General features: G+C 42.7%; 1 protein-coding gene across 2 annotated transcripts in view; it reads left to right on the top strand.

Annotated features, from left to right (window-relative positions):
• Positions 1–22,000, top strand: part of zeb1b (zinc finger E-box binding homeobox 1b) — a 189,191-nt gene that overhangs the window by 144,239 nt on the left and 22,952 nt on the right. For both annotated transcript variants that reach the window (XM_041183709.1, XM_041183710.1), the window contains exon 6: positions 14,446–14,554. In XM_041183709.1, coding sequence (XP_041039643.1) covers positions 14,446–14,554 — 109 coding nt within the window. The remainder of the gene's footprint in view (positions 1–14,445; positions 14,555–22,000) is intronic.

The following is a 22,000-nucleotide window of genomic DNA, read 5'->3' as shown; positions in this document are numbered from 1 at the left end:
TAGCAGTTTGGCCTTTTGTACATTCCTGATTTCCTTTGCCCCACCATTTCCTTTGCTGGTCATGCCTTCAGCTGTCTAGGCTATAGGCTCTGCAATCCCTTCCCTAAAACTTGCTGCTTCTGTATTTCCATTTGCTACTTAAAACCTCCTCCTATGACTAAGCTTTCAGTCACCTGGCTTAGTATCTTTGTGTTTCAATGTGGAATGTTGTTTGATTAATGCTCCTGTGAGGCACCTTGCAATGTTTTAATCCAATAACGGTGCTATATAAATGTTAGTTGTTATTAATTTAGCAGTATATTATTTTTCCAATGCACCTTTACAAAATTCTGGCAATACAGCCAGAGAGAGAGTGAATTATTGATGCATAGGGTAGGTGCATACTGTGCCTAAATACTAATGATATTCACTGGATCCAGCTTCCAGGTCAGTCTGCAAACTTTCCAATTCTGCATAAAGCGATCCCTCCACTATTGTATCACTTACGCTGCACACGTTTATTTTTTGATATTTATAAAAATATAAAGTCCTGTGCAAATGTTACTAATGATTTAATGATTTCACTAGATAACTGGAAAATCGCAAATGTTGCACCTTTGTTCAAAAAATGATGTAAAGCTAAACCCAACAAATACAGGCCAGTCAGTTTGACTTCACTGGCGGCGAAGCTTCTAGAAATAATAGTTCAAGACAAAATTAATAGTCACATGGACAAATGTGGGTTATTTAAGGAAAGCTAGCACAGATTTCTTAAGGGAAAAAGTGATTGTTTAACTTGGTGGAGTTTTTTTTGAAGAGTTAAGAGGGTTGATGATGGCAGTGCTGTTGACATGGTGTACATAGACTTCCAAAAGGTGTTTGAAACAGACTTGAGCTAAGTTATGGCTCATGGAATAAAAAGAATTGTGCATCATGAATTCAAAATCAGCTGAGTGACAGGAAACAAAGGGTAGTGGTTAATGGATGTTTAACATGCTGGAGGAAGGTTTGTAGTGGAGTACCCCAGCAGTCAGAGTTGGGACCCTTGTTTTTCCTGATAAACATTAATGACCTAGATTTTGGTGTACTGGGCACAATTTTGAAGTTTGCAGATTATACAAAACCTGGAAGCATTGTGAACTGAGGAGGATAGTGTAGAACTTCAAAAGGACACAGGTAAGTTGCTAGAATGGGCAACTAGGTGGCAGATGAAGCTCAATGCAGAGTAATGTGAAGTGATTCATTTTGGCCAGAAAAACATGGAGACACAACCTGAAATAAAGGTTACAACTTCAAAGGGGGGCCAGGAGCAGAAGGACCTGGATACATCCAGGTATATATGTATATATGCATAAGTCATTGAAGGTGGCAGGACAGGTTGAGAGAATAGTTACTAAAGCACAATGTATCTTGGGCTTTATTAATAGGGGTATAAAATACAGATTGGAGAAGTTAGGACTGGTTTCCCTTGAGAAAAGAAGACCAAGGGGAAATTTGATTTTCAAAATCTTAGGGGTCTTTGTTCAAAAAATGATGTAAAGCTAAAGATAGAGTAGATAGGGAGAAACTTCCCACTCGTTAAAGGATCGAGAACAAGAGGACACAGATTTCAAGTAATTTCAAGTGTCAGTCACCATCAATGGTGTGTTCTCCATGTCAATGCTACTTACCAACCAATCAACACTCTCTTCACATAGAGTATAAATTATTGTTTTCCCCTTTATATTGGTATTCTTGCGAGGGTCCTGATGAATGCAAGACTAAAAGTTTAGACATGTCTCTTTTTCAGTAATACTCAATTTCAAGTAATTAGTAAAAGAAGCAAAAGTGATGAGAGAAAAGCATTTTCACGCAGCGAGTGGTCAGGGTCTGGAGTGCACTATCTGAGAGTGAGGTGGGAGCAGATTCAGTTGAAGCTCAAAAGGGAATTAGACAGTTTCTTGAAAAGGAAGAATGTACAGGGTTATGGGGAGAAGGAACCGCACTAGGCGAGTTGCTCATTCAGAGAGCTGGCGCAGATATGATGGGCCAAATGGTCGTCTCCTGCACCATAACACTCTGTGATTCTGTTATTAAAATATACCACAACAGCAAATTGTAGTTTTTTTTTTCAAATTCTTTCTTGGGATGTGGGCGTTGCTTGCAAGGCCAGCATTTGTTGCACATTCCTAATTGTTCTCAAAGGTGGTGGTGAGCTGCTGTATTCAATAGTTGCAGTACATCTGGTGTGGGCACACCCTCCCTCCCAGCACTGTGGGAGTTCCAGGATTTTGATCCTGTGACAGTGAAGGAACGGTGACATAGTTCCAAATTAGACTGATGTGTGGCTTGGAGGGAAGTTGCAGTAGTGGCATTCCCATGCACCTGCTGCCCTTGCCTTTCTAGGATGGCAAAGGCTGTACATTTGGAAGGGGCTGTTAAGTGAGCCTTGCTGAGTTGCTGCAGTGCATCTTGTGTATGGTACACGCTGTTGCCACTTTGTGTTGGTGCTGGAGGGAATGAATATTTAACTTGGGGAAAGGGATGCCAAATGAGCGGCTGCTTTGCCCTGGATTATGTCAAGCTTCTTGTGTATTGTTGGAGTCACGCCCATCCAGATATGTGGAGAATACTCGTGAATGGTGAACAGGTTGTAGGGAGTCAGGAGATGAGTTACTTGCCACCGAATTCCTAACTTCTGACCTGCTCTTGTAGCCACAGTATTTATACGGCTGGTCCAATTCAGTTTCTGTTCAATGGTAACCCCCAGGATGTTAGGGGATTCAGTGATGATAATGCCATTGATTGCCATAGGGATATGGTCAGATTCTGTCTTGTAAGAGATGGTCATTGCTTACCACTTGAGTAGTATGAATGTTGCTTGCCGCTTATCAGTGCAAGCCTGAATTTTGTCCAGGTCTTGTTATATATTGGCATGGATTGCTTTAGAATCTGAGGAGTCACAAATGGTACTGAAGATTATGTGATCGTCAGCAGAAATGCCCTCCCACTCCCCCATCTGGAGAGTAGTTTACTGATGAAACAACTGAAGATGATTGGGCCTCAGGCAAGACCCTAAGGAACTCCTGCACTGATATCCTGGGACTGAGATGATTGACCCCCAACGACCACAGCCATCTTTTGTGCTAGGTATTGTACCAATTAGTGGAGAGTTTCCCCCGATTCCTATTTACTTCAGTTCTGCTAGGGCTCCTTGATGCCACCCACTGTCAACTGTTGCCTTGATGTCAAGGACAGTCGCCCTCGCTGCGCTTCTATAATTCAATTCTCTTGTCCATGTTTGCACCAAGGCTACAATGAGTTCAGGAGTCAAGTGGCCTTGGTGGAATCCAAATTAAGCAACAGTGAACAGGTTATTGCTAAGCGAGTGCTGCTTGATAGCACTGTTAATGACACTTGCCATCACTTTTTGGTAATCGAGAGGAAACTGATATGGTGATAATTGGTCCACTTGAATTTGTTCTACTTTTTGTGGACAGGACATACCTGAGCAATTTTCCACATTTCTGGGTAGATGCCAGTTATGTAGCTGTATTGGAACAGCTTGGCCAGGGTGCAGCTAGTTCTGGAGCAGAAGTCTTCAGTACTATCGCTGGAATGTTGTCAGGACCCCCATAGCCTTTGCAGTACCCAGTGTTTCAGCCATTTCTTGATATGAAGTGAATCGAATTGACTGACGATTGGCATTTATGATGCTGAACACCTCAGGAGGAGGCTGAGATGAATCATCCACTCGATACTTCTAGCTGAAGATTGCAAATTCTTCAGCCTTGTCTGTTGCACTGATGTGCTGGGCTCCCCCACATTGAGTCTGAGAGTATTTGTGTATCGCCTCCTCCAGTTAGTTGTCTAATTGTCCACTGCCTTTCATGACTAGACGTGACGGGACTGCAGAGCTTAATGGATGATGCATAATAACGCAGAGCTTGATGGCAAGATCTGTTGGTTGTGGGATTGCTTAGCTCTTCCCATTGCATGCTGCTTCCATTGTTTGGCAAGCAAGTAGTCCTGTGTTATAGCTTCACAAGGCTGATGCCTCCATTTTTAGGTATGCCTGGTTCTGCACCTGGCATTCCCTCTTGTACTCTTCATTGAACTAGTGTTGACCCCTTTGTTTGACAGTGATGGTCGAGTGAGGGATATACCAGGCCATCAAGTTTCATATTGTGGTTAAATACAAATCTGCTGCTGATAGCCCACTGCAACTCATGGATGCACAGTTTTGAGCTGCTAGATTTGTTCTGTTCTATCCTATTTCACACAGTGGTAGTGCCGCACAACACAGTGGATGGCATGTTCGGTGTGAAGACAGGACTATGTCTTCACAAGAACCGTGTGGTGGTTGCTGCTGCCTAAACTGTCATGCAGAGATGCATCTACAACAGGTAGCTTGGTAAGAATAAGGTCTAGTAGGCTTTTCCCTCTTGGTTCCCTTACCGCCTGCCACAGGCCCAGCCTGGCAGATATGCCCTTCAGGACTTGGCCAACACAGTCAGTAGTGGTGCTGCTGAGCCACACTTGGTGAATTGAAGTCCCATAGCCAGAGTACACTCTGTGCTCTTGCTACCCTCAGTATTTCCTCCAAATAGTGTTGGACATGGAGTACTGATTCATTAGCCGAGGGAGGGCAGTCAGTGGTAATCAGAAGGAGGTTTCTGTGGCCATGTTTGACTTGATGGCAAACTTCATGGGGTTTGTATTCAATGTTGATGACTCCCAGGGAAACCCTCCTGACTGTATACCACTGTCACTGCCTCTGCTGGGTCTGTCCTGCCAGTGGGACAGGATATAACCAGGGATTGTGGTGGTGGTGCCTGGGATGTTGTGTCTAAGATATGATATTTGTGAGTATGACTATGTCTGACTGTTGCTTGACTCGTCAGTGGGGCAGCTCCCCCAATTTTGATACAAGTCCCAGGTGTTAGCAAGGATGACTTGACACATCCAGCCCTGTGGACACTGCGGTTGATGATGTCTATGCTGAAGTCGATGCCAGGCGGTTAGTCCGCTTTTGTTCCCCTTTGGGTTTTTTTGTAGCAGTTTGGTACAACTGAGTGGTTTGCTAGGCTATTTCAGAGGACAAAAATAAAAACAAAAAACTGCGGATGCTGGAAATCCAAAACAAACAGAATTACCTGGAAAAACTCAGCAGGTCTGGCAGCATCGGCGGAGAAGAAAAGAGTTGATGTTTCGAGTCCTCATGACCCTTCAACAGAACTAGGTGAATCCAAGGAAGGGGTGAAATATAAGCTGGTTTAAGGTGTGTGTGGGGTGGGGGGGGCGGGGTGGGGGGGGCGGTGGTTGGGGGAAGAGAAGTTGAGGGGTGTGGTGTGGTTGTAGGGACAAGCAAACAAGCAAGCACCTCTTTGCTTGCTTGTCCCTACAACCACACCACCCCCCTCCACTTCTCTCCCCCCACCCAACCCCCCCCACACACACACCTTAAACCAGCTTATATTTCACCCCTTGGATTCACCTAGTTCTGTTGAAGGGTCATGAGGACTCGAAACGTCAACTCTTTTCTATTTCAGAGGACAGTTAAGAGTCGACCACATTGCTGTGGATCTGGAGTCACATGTAAGCCAGATCAGGTAAGGAAGGCAGATTTCCTTCCCTGAAGTTCATTAGTGATCTAGCTGGGTTTTTACAGCAATCAGTGATAGTTTCATAGTACCGCTGAGACTGACTTTGAATCCCAGAGTTCCCTTTCCCCCAAGGTATTAGTCTGTGTGTGTGCTAAGCTGTACAGCATTCTATATAGAATAATCTAATACCTAATGACAAATTAATTTTAATTGAGCTATCAAGGTCTGTCTTCAAGGTAAATCAAGTTTTAAAGTCATGGCTTTCATTTCGTTATCCCTCTGAATAATATTAACTGACTTTGTATATAACTCACATAAAGGTGTAAGTTTTATCTCCTTCATTCAGCCTTGTTAAAATTCCTAATTGGTTAAAGGAAATGGAAAGTATAGATAAAACTGCTTTAGGTAAAAAGATTTCTTCTTCCTCCACCACCACCTCTTTCTCCCTCCATCCCCCAAAGTATGGTTAATAAATAGTTAAAAGTGCTAACCTGTAAAAGACGGCTTCCAGTTAAAAATGCCCTTTTCCTTCCCTCTGGAGATGTGCTGTTTGAATGTCCCAACTCTGAGGGAACTGTTCAGTTGATGACAATTACAACCCCATAGAGAATCCAGCACATTAGTATTAGGATCAGAAAGGATTCTGATCTGTGGAATTTCCTACAGAGTTGCTTATTGATGCTTATACCTTATGCCAGCTGGGCAGCTCCCTGCAGACAAGAGAGATGGAAAATGGCAAGTCTCCATGGGAAAGAGAAAAGATAAAAATAACTTGCATTTATGCAGCATATTTTGCGTGAAACATCTCACAGCACGTAAGAAGAGAGAGAGCAGGCCCCCACAAAGGAGATGGGAAAGAAGTAAGATGGTAGATAAACTGATGGCACAGTAGGCTAGCTTTTAGGAAGGCCTTTGAAGGAATGAAGAAAATAAGTACTTCTGGGAGAGAGCTGCTGAGAAGAAATTCATTGTGGTTGGTTGGCTTCCAGTAATGGAAGTGAAGTAGAAGCAGTAATGTAGAGTTGGAGGAGTGAAGGGAATAGGCTACAGTATGTGGTTAAATAAAATTGATGAAATGAAGTGAGACTACCGAATTACTTGAAACGGTGGAAAAGAACCTTGAAAGGTAAACACTGACAGACAGAGGAAATTGAGATGGACTAAGATGGGAACATGATTAGTTGTAGGACTTTGTTACACAGGGCATAAGCAGCAGAATTAGAGGTTTGAGGAGGAAGACGGACTATTGAAGAAACCGTTTGAGATATCCATGAATGATGGATTAGAATTTCAATTACCTGAGGAAAAAAGGACAGGAGTGAAAGTGAGCAGTACTATGGTGGTGGTTGAATGCAACCTTTCAATGTATATTGAAAGTATCCTCCCATGTGCATGCCTGCATACAGAACTAAGGGTTGGATTTTTTTACCAAAAACTGTCCACTTTCAATAGTAATGAGACAAGAAAGCAGAATGGAAAAGTCACCTCTTAATTCTACCCTGAAAAATATCCCAAGATATTTTCCTGCTCACGTTCAACTGACGCTGCAGCTGTGTAAATGAAGGCAGGTCAGCATAACTTGGTTCTACCCATTTATTTTACCTTGTTGGCATTTTTCCTGCTGCCAAGAAACACCAACACTATAAAACACTGGCAGTGTTTTTGGGACAGTGGCTCCAAGCATTGGAGAAGTAGAGCGGGGACCATTACTGAAGCTTTGCTATGAAGCTGTGGGTCTATTAAAGGCTGCAACAAACTAGATAACTGACCCTACTGATATTTATGATAAAATTTAAGTGAAAGATTATAATTTTAGAATTTCTAAATTCAGCAAATGTTTGGGAAGTAATGGACTTTCCTTTAGCGATTTCTTTGTCCTCTTCCTCAAATAAAGGAGAATAAAGATACAGATTTTCATCCTCTTAAAGATAAGTGGAATGACAATTGCCTAATTCTACCGCTGAAGACCTAATATTCTCAAGTTCTTTTTTTTGGTCCTATGGCAATCCATGAAACCTGGATTACTGTGGCAGAGCAATGAGTAGTTGCTTGGAGATGAGTTTTCTCTAGATTTGAACCTTCACAGCATTGCTTGAGGTAATCCAAATGCACGTGTACTGTGCCCCGCCCCTTTTTTGTTTCACTTTCACTCTTAGGCTGTTTTTAGTTGATGCGTAGAAATGAGTGTTAGAATCTCACTCAATGCTCCAGAAATGATCCTCAAGCCTGATTTGAACCCTGCCACCAATTTCACACCCATTCTGACTGGAAAGAGGTGGAAAATTGTGTGGTGTGCACTCAGAACATGTCAGTGGTGGAATCAGTTCCCCAGGCTGTTTCACAGGGTTCTCCCAGTTGGAAAGGGGGTGCAAGTCTATAAGAATCTTTCAATCAGGAAGGGGACAAAATCCCAGGCAGGGAGGACTAAACTTCCATGCTCCTTCTGACTCCATGAGGAAAGTTTTTTTTTGCATTTTGCTGCACAATGTCCTAATGCTCAGCCCTATTTACCCTTGAGAAGGCAATGGTAAGCCACATTCTAGAACCACTGCAGTCCATTTGGTACAGGTATCTCCATAGTATTGTTAGGTAGGGAGTTCTCGGATTTCCATGTTTCCAAGTCAGGATGTTTTGGAACTTGGAGAGATGTATGATGTTGTTTGCATAGGTCTGCTGTCCTTGTCATTCTAGATAATAATAGCTGTAGTTGGATGATACTGTTGAAGAAACCTTGGCAAGTTGCTGCAGTGCCTCTTATAGATGTGTACACTGTTGCCACAGTGCATTGATATTGAAGTGAATGTTGAAGGCAGTGGGTGAGATGCCAGTTATGTTGGCTGCTTTGTCCTGGATGGTGTGAGCTCCTCTTCTATTGTGGAGCTGCACTCATCCAGGCAAGTGGGGAATATTCCATCACACTCCTGACTTGTGCCTTGTAGACGATACAGGCTTTGGGGAGTCAGGAGATGGGTTACTCGTTGCACGATTCCTAGGCTCTGACTGCTCTTGTCGCAACAGTGTTTATATGGCTAGCCCAGTTGTTTCTGGTCAATGGTAACCCCCAAGATGTTGATAATGGGGGATTCAGTGATTCTAATGCCATTGAACATCAAGGGGCAATGGTTGGATTCTCTCTTGTTGGAGATGGTCAATGCCTGACATTTGTGTGACGCGAATGTTACTTGCCACTTGTCAGCCCAAGCATGGATATTGTCCAGGTCTTGCTGCATTTGGACATGGACTGTGTCAGTATCTGAGGAGCTGGGAATGATGCTGAACATTGTGCAATCATCAGCGAACATCCCCACTTCTGACCTTATGATGGAAGGAAGGTCATTGATGAAGCAGCTGAAGATGGTTAGGCTGAAGACAGTACCCTGAGGAATTCCTGCAGTGATGTCCTGGAGCTGAGATGACTGACCTCCAACAGCCACAACCATCTTCCTTTCTGCTAGGTATGACTATTCAGAATGGTTCCTGAGGTTAGGGATTTAAGTTACAAGGTTAGTTATACAAGCTTGGGTTGTTCTCCTGGGAGCAGAAGTGGTCAAGAGGAGATTTGGTAGTGGTTATGATAGATTTAGATAAGGTAGCCAAAGAAAAGCTGTTCCCAATGGCTGATGGTACAAATACTAGGAGACGTAGATTTAAGGTTTTGGGTAAGAGATGCAGGGGGAAGGTTTTCTTATGCAGCGAGTGGTAATGACTGAGGATGGAGTGAAGGAATGGGACTAACTAGATTGCTGTGCAGCGAACTGACATGGACTTGATGGGCTGAATAGCTTCCTTCTGTGCGATTAAGACACTATGACCACTTGATCACTGCTCAAATCAAACTCACCTTGACGCTAACCTACTAGTCAATAGAATCATGAATACATGCTATTGAAGGCAGCTGTTCAGCTCCTTGTGTCTACTCATGTCAACACCTGATGTCAAAGCTAACACCTCCCTGGTGCACACAGAGTTCCGGCCAATTCCCCCCTCTAATATGGCAACATGGCATACGGAAGCAATGACAGATACACAACCCAGTTCAAGGTTCAAGTCATTGAAATTGCAGAGCAGATAACTAAAAGATGCACTGCAGGAATTCACTAAGGCCCCTTTGACAGCAACCCCCCACCCCCCCCAACCCACTACCATCTAGAAGTCAGCTCACCACCACCTTTTCAAGGGCAACTAGGGATGGGCAACAAATGACAAATGCTGGCCCAGCCAGTGAAGCTCATATCCTGTGAATGAATTTTTAAAAAGGCAAATAATTATGCAGCAGCTAGAGAATTCAAGATGTCGGAGAAGATTGTTCGAGATTGGAGGAAGCTTTCTACACAGCTTAGGCAAATGCCCAAGAATAAATGTGCAAACAGAGGAAAACCTAGCTTGTGGCCACAGTTGGAAAACAAAGTTGCAAAATACGTCAATGAAAATTGTCAGAATGGACTTTCAGTTTCTCGAGGTTCTATCTGAATCTTTGCCCTGAAATGGGCAAGAAAATTAGGCATTGTAAATGGGGTACCTAGTTTGTAAAGAGAAACTATTTTGTACTATGACAGACCAAGATTTTACAGCGTCTCCCAGCAGAACTTTATGATAAACTTATTGCATTTCAGCGGGTTTATAATAAAACATCTACAACATACAAAATAGGAGCAAAGGTAGGCCATTAGGCCCCTTGAGCCTGTTCCATCATTCAATAAGCTCGTGGCTGATCTGTGTGTGTTTCGAATTCCACATTCCCACCTACCCGTGATAATCCTGGATTCTTGTTAGGCAAGGTTATCAATCTTCCTCCGCCTTAAAAATATTCAATGACACTGCCTCCACCACCACCTGAGGCAGAGAGTTCCACAGCCACACAGCCCTCAAAATTTCTCCTCATTTCAGTTCTCAAAGGACAACCCCTAATTTTAAAACTGCCCCCTAGTTCTGTACGCACCCACAATTGGAAACACCTTTCCACATCCACCTTGCCAAGACCAATCAGGATCTTATATACTTCAGTCAAGTCACCTCCACTCTTCTAAATTCCAGCGCAAACAAGCCCAGTCTAACATTTTTCCACATTATACTCCGTCTACCAGATTTTTGCCCGCTCACTCAACCTGTCTATATCGGTCTGCAACCTCCTCATGTCCACTTCACAACGTACTTTCCTACCTATCTTTGTGTCATTTGCAAATTTAGCTATCATGCCTTCACTCCCCTCATCTGAGTCATTGATATAAATCGTAAAAAGTTGAGGCACCAGCACAAACCTCTGTGGGACTCCACTTGTTACGTTCTGCCAATCAGAAAAAGACCTACTTATGCATACTCTTTTCCGCCAGCCAGTCAATCTTCTATCCGTACTAAAACATTACCCCTACACTTTTATTTTCTGCAATAAACGTTGATATGGGACCTTATCAAATGCCTTCTGGAATTCCAAATACAGCATGTCTATAAGCTCCTCTTTATCCACAGCACTTGTTACTCCTTCAAAGAACTCCAGTAAATCAGTAAAATATGATTTCCCTTTCACAAAACCCTGCTGACACTCCCCAATTACATTGAGTTTCTCTAAGTACCCAGCTATAACCTCTTTAATGATCTATTCTAACACTTTCCTCATGACAGATGTCAAGCTAATTGGCCTTTAGTTTCCTGTGCTCTGCCTCCCTCCCTCCTTGAATAGAGGGATTATATTTGCTACTTCTAGTCTGATGGAACCTTTCCAGAATCTAGGGAATTTTGGAAAATTAACACCAACATCTACTACCTCATTAGCCACATAGAACCATAGAAAAGTTACAGCACAGAAGGAGGCCATTCAGCACATCTTGTCCATGCCAGTCCAAGGACACCCAGGTGCCCTTTCCAATCCCACCTTCCTGCACCCGGCCCATAGCCCTGCAGCTTACAGCACTTTAGGTACTGTAAAGATCCAGGTACTTTTTAAAAGAGTTTAGAGTTTCTGCCTCTACCACCAACTTTGGCAGCAAATTCCAGACACCCACCACCCTCTGTGTAAAAAAGTTCTTCCTCATGTCCCCCCTACACCTTCTGCCACTTATCTTGAATCTATGTCCCCTGGTTCTAGAATTCTCCATGGGAAACAATTGTATCCTGTCCTCTCTATCTATTCCCCTCATAATTTTGTACACCTCAATCAAGTCACCTCTCAGCCACCTTTGTTCGAAGGAAAAGAACCCCTATCTTTCCTCGTAGCTACACTTTTCTAACCCTGGCAGCTACACTTTTCTAACCCTGGCAACATTCTTGTAAACCACCTCTGCACTCTCTGCAGAGCTATTATATCCTTCCTGTAATGTGGTGACCAGAACTGCACACAATACTCCAATTGTGGCCTCACCACTTCTTTTAAGACCCTAGGATGATGGAGACTGGTCAGCCTGCAGCTCCATCAGTTTGCTCAGTACCGCTTCCCTAGTTTAACCTTCCCTTCTACCTCCTGATTTACATCTGTTACTGGAATGTTTTTTTGTATCCTCTATAGTGAAGACAGAAGCAAAATATTTCTTCATTTTATCCATTTCCTTATCATCTACTATTAACTCCCCATTGTCACTCTCTAAAGGACCAACACTCACTTTACTTTTTTATCCGTTTTAGATACTTGCAGAGACTCTTGCTATCTGTTTTTACATTTCTAGCTAGCTTCCTCTTATACTCCAATTTCTTATTCCTGATTAAGCTTTTAGTGACTCTCTGCCGTTCTTTATATTCTGACCAATCATCTGACCTGCCATTCATTTTTCTGGAGTTACATGCTTTTCCTTAAGTTTGATGCTTTCTTTAACGACGTTAGCTAACCATGGATGGTGGGTCCTCCCTTTAAAATTTTCCTTTACAGTAGGAATACACTTATTCCGAGTATTCTAAAATATCCCCTTAAATGTCTGTCACTGCTTCTCTATTGATCTGTCCCGTAGCCTAGTATCAGAGTTCACTTCAACTAGCTCAGCTTTCATCCCCGCATAGTGGACCTTATTTAAGTTTGAGATACTAGTCTTACACCCGTTCTTCTCCCTTTCAAACTGGATGTAAAATTCCATCATATTGTGGTCACTGCTATCAGGGAGTGCCTTCAATCTGAGGTAATTAATCCTGTCACATTACACAATACCAAGTCTAATATAACCTGCTGTCTGGTTGGTTCCAAAATGTGCTGCTCTAAAAAAAAAACTATCTCGGAAGCATCCTATGAACTCGTCATCAAAGCTACTACTGCCAATCCGTTTTTTCCAATTTGTATGTAGATTAAAATTACCCATGATTATTGCCATCTCTTTATCATAAGCATCCGATATTTCTTCTTGTATACTTTGTCCTAAATTGTGGTTACTGCTAGGGGGCCTGTAGACCACTCCCACGTGTGACTTCTTCTCCCTACTTTGTAGTTTACTTTGTTATGAATTTACATTTACTTTGTTATGAATGCCATGCGTATTCAGATACAGCTTTGTCTTTTTGTTATCTTTGTAACATCAATTCTTGACCATTGGTACATAGATTTTATCTCTCTGCCCCTTCCTATTAGTCTCTGACCCCCATTTTCTGTATTACTATTACCCAGGTTTGAGCCCTCGGTGCGTGTCCCCCACTCCTCCACCTTTGTTTAGTTTAAAGTCTGCTCTTCCCTAGTTATGCAATTCGCATGGAAACACATCCCAGCGTGGTTCAGGTGTAGACCATCGCAAAGGTGCAGTCCCCACTCTCCCCAGTACTGGTGCCAGTGCTCCACAAACTGGAACCCGCTTCTCCCACACCGGTCTTTTGAGGCATGCATTCATCTTGCTAATCTTATTTGCCCTATACCAATTTGAACGTGGTTTAGGTAATAACCCAGGGATTATTACCTTTGAGGTTCTGCTTCCTAACTTGGTACCTAGCTTCCCATACTGACTATGCAGAACCTCTTGTCCTGCCTATGTTGTTGGTATCTACATGGACCACGACCACTGAATCCTCCTCTTCCCACTGCAAGTTCCTCTCCAGCCCTGAGCAGATGTCCCGAACCCTGGCACCGGGTTGGCAACACAGCCTTTTTGGACTTTCGCTCTTGACTGCAGTGATGATAGAATGGACACAGAATGTACTGTATTGGGAATATGGATGCGACTCCCATGAATTTTGACATGCCATCCAGTCAAACAGTGGGCTAAATTGGAGAGAAAACAGTGTTAATGAAGACAACTGGCTGTGAAACTACTAGATCCCAATGGGACAGAGTGTAGGCCAATGGTGATATTCAAGAGAAAAACTCTCCCAAAACAGCATTTGCCAAAAGTAGTAGGCTCACAATAAAGGATAGATGGATGACGACATGTTTGCTGATGATGTTATTGATCCATATGATGATGCCATTTGTGAAGTGGGTTGAGACACTTTTCTTTGATTCTGAAGGCAAGGAGGAAGGTGATTTTTATGGATTTTAATATGGGCTCAGTGCATGCTGTGCTGATTAAATAGTATTCTTTTCTGTGCTGTGAAAGAAACGGAACTAAATTGTGTAAATTTGTATATATGCATTTTGTTTTTGATGAATTTAGTGTACACAAATGTCTGTCTTCAAGGAGAGCATTATTTATTTATAAATAAAAATTCAATAAAAATGCTTTTTGGCTCCTTATGAGCTACTTTTGGAGTTGGGGCCAGCAGGAATAGTCTCTGATGTGGCAAATCTGTCTTGAGAGAGAGTGGATTTCAACCCCTTACAACTATAACTCGTGTAAAAGTCGACCCCCTACTTGTTGGCTAAAAATTTAGTATTAGAAGCTCTACTTGTCCATGAATATATATGGTATGTAACCTTTTTTGTTAAATCTAAAATAGCCAATTGAAGAAGATTTTTTCTTATTTTTTTTTTTCATATAAGCGCCATGTTGTAACACAGACGGGTGGGAACCGGAAATTCAAGTGCACTGAATGTGGAAAAGCATTTAAATACAAGCATCATCTAAAGGAGCACTTACGCATCCACAGTGGTAAGCACAGAATTATTTTTGGTGCTTCAAGTAGATTGTGAAAGAGGTTTCTAGTTCATGCAATGTACTTTATCTTTCAAGTATTAAATCTCTCTCAGCCATTCGCTTGTCTGATTATTTGTTTTCCTGTGCCACCTTCTCTACCATCACCTCAGTGCGTGACTTGGCTTCCTCCAGGAATACTTAATACTGTAATTTAATCTCCTCTTTGAGAAAAAGTGATCAACAGTTAGGATAAGCACAAATGTAAATTATCTGGACGACTATAGTTGAAGCCATGATGCAAATCAGAGTCTCCAGTGCAAGGAGGAAAGTTGAATGTAGATCTTTATATTCTTAATGTTCTGAAGCATTTCTTGGATTACCTTTTGTCAATCAGAGATTCTAGTGCCACCCTCCCCCCATGCTACACCCTCATTGATAGGTTTATCAACGATTATTCACCTGCTTTGGGAAAATCAAGTAAGTGGGAGCCTTTCTGGTATTGCAGATAATTTGAAGGACTGGCATCAATTGGCCCAAATGGCTTTTTGTTATTCCTGACTTGAATTTTAGCTGAAATAAAAAGAGTAAATGCTGGAAATATTGGCAGCATCTGTGGAGAGAGAAACAGACTTTATGTTTCAGGTCGTGTCCTTTCATCAGAACTTTTGCTTTTGAATTTTAGTTACCAAAATTTGGCCAGCATAGGTTGCTTATATTTATAACTCTTTAAGTGGAAGAAATAAATAATACTCATTTTCCTCATGCCTCTATTAAGTGCCTGGGGCATCTTACTATGTTAAAGATTCTATATAAATGCCTGTTGCCATAACTTACTGACATTCAGCAACTTTTTCTCTATTTATTATCTTGAAAATAAGTTTATCTATCAGTTTGAAGGTGTCACTGGGTCAGGGGCATTCATGAATGTATACTAAAAGATTTTGTGACTTTTTTCCCTCCCCCCCCTCTTTTCTGTCTCCCTCATCACTGTTCTTCAAAAGGCAAATATTGATTTTTCTATTTCCATTATCAATTAGTGAAAAATAATGTCGCCATTTTGACTTTGAAGCAGCTTTGTATTGTGATACACATGCAGATTTTATTTTAGGGAATTAAAAGTGCACCAATATCTGCCCTGTACCACCAAGATTCAGGTTATATGCATCTTGTATTGGGACATGTTTGAAAACATAAGCATGGCTTGACATAAGTACACTTGTACTAGAAGTCAGTCTTTGGAATTGGTTCTGCTTTCCAAATCTTAAAAAACAATCATTAGGCCAGGGATTTGTTCCAGCACAGGAGAACATATTTTCCCATGGAACTGATTTTTGTATTAAGGGCATCATTTGAGGTGTTGCCAATGTTATTCGAGGTGACTGAGCAGAATGCATTTGGCTTTTCCATGATGATCTTTTTTGTATCCAACTTGTCATGAGGTGTCAGCTGCCTTGGCCCAATTGTTGCAAGCATTAATTTAAGACATACTTTTGAAATACGGAGTCCCTGACCTCAGTCAAAGAATGCTGTGACCACCTTTGGCATTACCCATTCCCTTCCTGGCTTTTCAGATTTGGTCCTTTGGAGCTGAGTTACTTAAGGAGATTTTCCATATTGCTGACCAAGGAAGCTTATTGGAATCTGTAGTTTTGGGCTGAGAGGAAGGAAAAACAATGAGAATATACTGTAGTTGCTCAATTTTTGATACTGCCTGAACAGATCATTTGACATGTCTTGTGTCAAGACCACCAATTTTTAGTATCCTTGCCTGCTGTTTTAGATTTCAAGTTATGGCTCAGTCCTTGATGTGTTAAAATTGGCCACTTCCATGGGGTTATTTTTCCTTGCCTCTTTGTTTCATTCACCATTTACAACTCACCATAACATTTGTTTGAAAGATCTGAAATTACTCAGGTGGTCAGGACTCTGAGTGAATCTTTAAATTATGGAGGGTGTAAATGGTTGATAACTGATCTGCTTGTTTTGCACCCCTGAAGATGTTGGAAATAGCAGTGTAACTGCATAGAATGTACAGGACAGAATCAGGGCATTCGGCACAACTAATCTGTTAATGCTCCATGCAAGTCTGTTCCCACCCTGCTTCATCTAAACTTTCTTAGCTAAACCAAAATCTTCCTAGGTTCAGTCCCTTACCTGTGCTGCACTAGGTGTTGCAGTACTTAAATTGCTTTTGAATGTGTTTTTGAATCCATTACGGAGTTTTACTTGGAGCTGGTGCACTTGGTCATCGCTTTTGTCCCTTCCAACAAGTGTTTGGCCAGTTCCCCAGGCAGCAGCAGGCACACGGCGGCCTGGATCTTCTGGGAGCTGATGGTGCTGCACTTGATGTAATGGGCCAGGCGGGAAGCCTCACCCGCGATGCACTCAAAAATCATTCATGAGCGAGTTTGTGATGCTCATGGCCTTGGAGGAGATGGCAGCGTCGGGGTGAACTTGTTTTACCACTTTGTAGATGTAGATGGAGTAATTTTCCTCAATGTTTTCCTCCTCTTGCTGCCCTTCACTGGCAACTTTTTCTGCGCTTTTTTGACGCCCTTCCGAGAACCTAAGTTTTCTTCTCGTCAACCATGATCCCAGTCAGCTTCAGATAGTGCACATGAACTAGTCTCAGCAATGCAAAAATCAAGCAGGATATCTGTTCCTGGTTGCTAATTAGCAGTTTCCATCAGCTGAGGACAGAATTGAGCTCTCCCTAGGTGCCTGCAGTGAATAGATTGCCAACATTTGCCAAGCACTGTAAAGCTGCCAATCCTTGTGGAACTGTACTCCAGGATGGAACCGAATTTATAGGAGTGGAAAGATCTGAGGAAAAAAAATATATATAAACAAATTATTTTGAAAGGATTTGAGTATGTTTGCTTCAGCCTTGACTAGAGTTTGAGCTTTTTTCCACAACAGTGTGTTATGGAAATCTGGGGCAGTGAATAAAATTTCAAAGCAAATTCCACCGGAGAGGCCATAAAATTGTATACAGTAGGAGACCATACTTGCATATAGATTTATGGGCTAAAATTTATCCAAATTTTTACAAAAATTAACCCACACTTATAAAGGTTGCATTTTTGCTGGTGGATATTATATAAACGACTAACCTGTTGAGAGATGCACAGTTCAACTGCTCAGAGTATCTGGTCACCATAATCATTTTGGATAAGGCTGTTCAGAGTTTCATTACAAGGCGAATTTCCTGTTTGGGCAAATCAGCTGAGCAAATGCTTGCAAAAACCTGAAATTTATTTGGAATGACCAATGAGAGCAGATTGTGAAAGTTAAAGCACACAAACTGCCAAAGCCAGAAAGATTTCCTTCGGAGGTCCAAGTAAAATTTACATTGGATCTGTGTCACCTAAATGAGCAAACCAGAGGGATGATAGGTTGAGCTTTAGCAAGGGGGTTCCAGATTGTAATGAATACCAGTAAGTGACTGACTTTCTCAGCAGTTTCTTTCGAGTAAAGTTGCATTATGGAATTCTTGGGGCAACAAATTAATTAAACAACTAAATTCTTGCACTCCATTCTCGGGCATTTCTCTTGCAAAAATTTGGGTTTCAAAAATAACACCTTTGGACTGGAGCATACATCCTCTTAATTAGTTTTACATATAAGTTCTTTTTATGCCTCCTCGAATTTTCCACCATTTTATAAATTTAAAAGGTTAATCAGAAAGATCGCTTTAGCGACGAGGTTTGAAAGACCACAGTGTTTTGGTTTTATTAGTATCTCTGAATCAGAAGATTAATAGGTTGAAGAACCATTCAAAGAGCTAAGTAATTGTCTCTTATGTACTGTGGCGTAGTATTGAGGTTGCTCCATTGTTTAAAGTGCTGTCCTTATGAACCAACTATCTTTTATAGAGTCATAGTCTCAGATTTTCAACACGATGGAGAGGCTGGCAGTCGTGGTGAAAAGCGCAGAACTGTCTGAAAATCTTAAATCCCACTCCCAAACACGGCACTTCCCATTTTTACCAGGGCCCCTGGGACATTTTATGGAGGCACCTGGCTGCTTAAATCAGCAGTTGCTTCTGCTCTAGTCAGATTTTTGGCAACCTAGGAGTGTTGAAACCAGTGTGTGCAAAGTAGATTTGGTAAGAGTAGGTCTGAACCTTGAGTATTTCTTTGGACTTGCTTTAAAATTTTATTCAATGCCCCAGAAGGGGCACTAAACAAATTCCAACTGTCTTTGCTTAACCCAAAGCAGTAGGTGGATAGGGCTTCTGGTCTTGCAGGGCAATTATTTTTTGCCACTAACTCGTGCACCTAGGAGGCAGGAAGAACTTTGTGCTGGAGAAGAGGTGCATAACACTTTGTGCAAAGGAACATAAAAGATGAGCATGGCACCCTCACACATAGAGGTCATAGAAGCCAGTCACCGTGAGCAGCCGGCTGGCTGAAGGTTAGGAAGAAGAGGCTGCTGCCTGCACACCGGTAAGGAGGAGTGGGAGAGGCAGGACAACCAGGTATTGCCCTGTGGGAAGGGTGTACAGACCTAGGTGGTCATACCTCAATATGATGGGGAACCAGTGCCGAGGGTGACTGAGGCTAAGCCTTGAGGTGGTGACGGACGTATGTTGCATGGCCCAACAGAAACTTGAGCCACAATCCATTGACTGCTGTGCCCTGCCAACAGCTGTGAAGGTAACCATCACTCTCAACTTCTATGCCTCAGGATCTTTCCAGGGATCATCAGGAGACCTGTCTGATATATTTTAGTCAGCAGCAGTACAGCTGTGGTAAGGCTGTAACTAATGCATTGTTTGCTTGTGTGGGGATCACAAATTTCCCCATAGATTTGGCATCTCAAACGCAGGGTGACCTGGCCTTTGCCCAGTTAGCTTTCCTCAGGTGCAAGGTGTTATTGATTGCACCCATGTTGCCAAAAAAAGCCCCAAATCAAAATGGGGACACCTTTGTCAACCAGAAGTCCTTCCACTTAATCAGTGTACAGGTGGTTTGTGACATGAAGGCCTTCCTTCATGTGTGTGCAAAGTTCCTTGGCAGCTGCTATGACTCCTTCACATTGAGTTGTTCCTAACCCCCTCAACTATTTCAACCACCAATGCAGATCCATGGTTAACTTGAGGGGACAAGAGCTACACCTTAAGAACTTGGCTAATGGTCCTCATTAAAAGCTCACAAATGGAGACAGAGTGCAATTACAACATAAAGTGTACCAAAAAAAGGTCATTAGGAATTTCAAAATGCTTTTCAGGTGCCTCAGTCGCTCAGGTGGAGCTCTGCAGTATGCCCAGCAAGGGTATCAAGAATATTGGTGGTGTTCTGCAGCATGTGCATCATTGCACAGTGAAGGGGCACACACTGGGTATACCTACACCATTTGGACTGAAGTGGTTCAAGAAGTCAGCTCACCACTACTTCATCAAGGGCAGTTGGGGATGGGCAATAAATCCTGGCCTAGCCAGCGACACCCACATCCCATGAATGAATAAAAAAGAATGATGACAATGCCACGGGCAGAACTCCAACCCCTTGAAAAGAAGGATGCTCCTGTCCGTTAGGAAGATTCCAAAATGGATGAGGAGGCTGCCAAAGGCAGAGCAGATAGGAGACATGGCCATGTAGCCAGAGCTGACTCTGAAGGAGAGTGATCATCGCCAGATGCATACTTGTGCAAAATAGATGCTCATAAGTTCCTCCAATATCACCATTGCCATTAGCCAGTCTTTGGTGATGCACTCCCCCTCCCCCCCGCCACACACACCCAAAAGAACCTTGTACATTGATTCCATAATTACTTGATTGCCCATCTCCCACAAGGGACAGAAGAAACATCAATGAGTTGGACTGAGTCACTTTCATATGGCTGAAACCCTCACCATCATAACCATTGACAGGAACATATTGTAGACAAACATGTTAATAAGTCATTCACAAACTGGTCCCCTCACATGAACACCAATGATTGTAAATGAGGGGCCCATGCCGCCAAATTGTCCATAATCAAACCCACTATGCTGAGAGGGACATGACGTCAGAATTCAAACCCTGTACGTGCTGATGAGACTTCTCATGCATGAGGAGCCTATAGCTGTGCAACAGCCACTCTTGGAGAGAATTTGCGCACAATTCATTCTGGCCAGTGGTCCAGTTTCTGATGGTGCCAGATGCAACATTTCTGGCTTCCATATACCTCTGTTTACTGTACAAAGTGACAGCAGGAATGCAAATATATTTGCATTTGGTGCAGCAGATGACCAATATTACCTGCATAATATATGCCCTCTTGAGTTGTGATGTCTACACCTAAACTAATGGTGTAATATTTTGGTGCAGATAAATGCCTTGCATTGAGCACTCATGCTTGAGATGTACCTGCTGCCCAACATCTCATGGAGCCTGACTATTGAGCCTCCCTTAAAGTCAAGCTTGGATAGACAAAGAAAGGTACAAGGAGCATCTCCGTGCTTGAGCTTATGAATAGTGGTATCTTGTGATACAGCAGAGAAGAAAGAAGCCCTCTGAAGCACCACAAATTAGCCGACAACCTTGATCCTGCTGATGGCACGTCAAGATGGACCTCAGCATGCCACCCTTATTATTACTGGCATGAACCGCCTTCATAATGTTACCATTCTTTTTGAGCTCTTTAGTGTACAAACACACACCAAGTCATGTACAAATATAAGTAAATATATTCAAAAGGTGTTCAAATGTGCTACCTACAGTATGAAAAATGTAACCATGGTGAACGCATTAGTGCCTCAGGCAAGACTGCACCCTTCGGTCTTGCACACTCCTACAAAGTTCTCTTTCCTCTCTCTCCCCACCCCCCATATTGTCTCGGAGGAGGTGGAGATAGGTTGCTCATTTGTCCTTCTAAACAGTAATGAGGAGAGTGGTGGCCAGCTTTGTCATTCAGGCACCCATTGGGTCCTCCTTCAGACTGCAGCCTCTGCATTTCTGCATGGGCAGCCATGGTCACTGCATATGTGCAGCAGACGAGGGTTCTTGGGGCAATGGGTGCTGAAGAGCTCTTGGTACATTCCCCCTCCGGTGACTTGCACAGCCCTAGATTAGCCTTCAGGAGGGGTTGATGGGGCCAGCTGCTGGTCCGCAGCAACCCATTCCAGCAACCACTGTGCCAATAGAGCAACCGCCTTGTTAGATGTACACAGCTCTTCATGTATTCCATGGATGTAGGCATTCATAATCTGAGCAGACTGATCCAGGCTACTGAAGGAGGCTTGCAACTTTTCCCAGTCGAGATACTGTTCTTGCATCCACTTAGAGTGCTGCTGCATGTGCCTTTCCATGAGATTGGCCAGTCTCTAATGGTCAGAGCTCATGCGGTTGAGCCCCTGGAGCAATGTTGATCTCATGGCGGCGATGGACTCCACCATTCTCCCACATATCTGCTGATTAACCAAATACTGTGCCACAAAAATGACTTCTGAGGCTTCATGTTCCTGCGTACTGATAC

This window comes from Carcharodon carcharias, chromosome 3 (genome assembly GCF_017639515.1).
Source record: "Carcharodon carcharias isolate sCarCar2 chromosome 3, sCarCar2.pri, whole genome shotgun sequence".
NCBI classification, from domain to species: Eukaryota; Metazoa; Chordata; class Chondrichthyes; order Lamniformes; family Lamnidae; genus Carcharodon; species Carcharodon carcharias.
The sequence above is the reverse complement of the archived record's forward strand: the minus strand, read 5'-3'. Positions and strand labels throughout refer to the sequence as shown.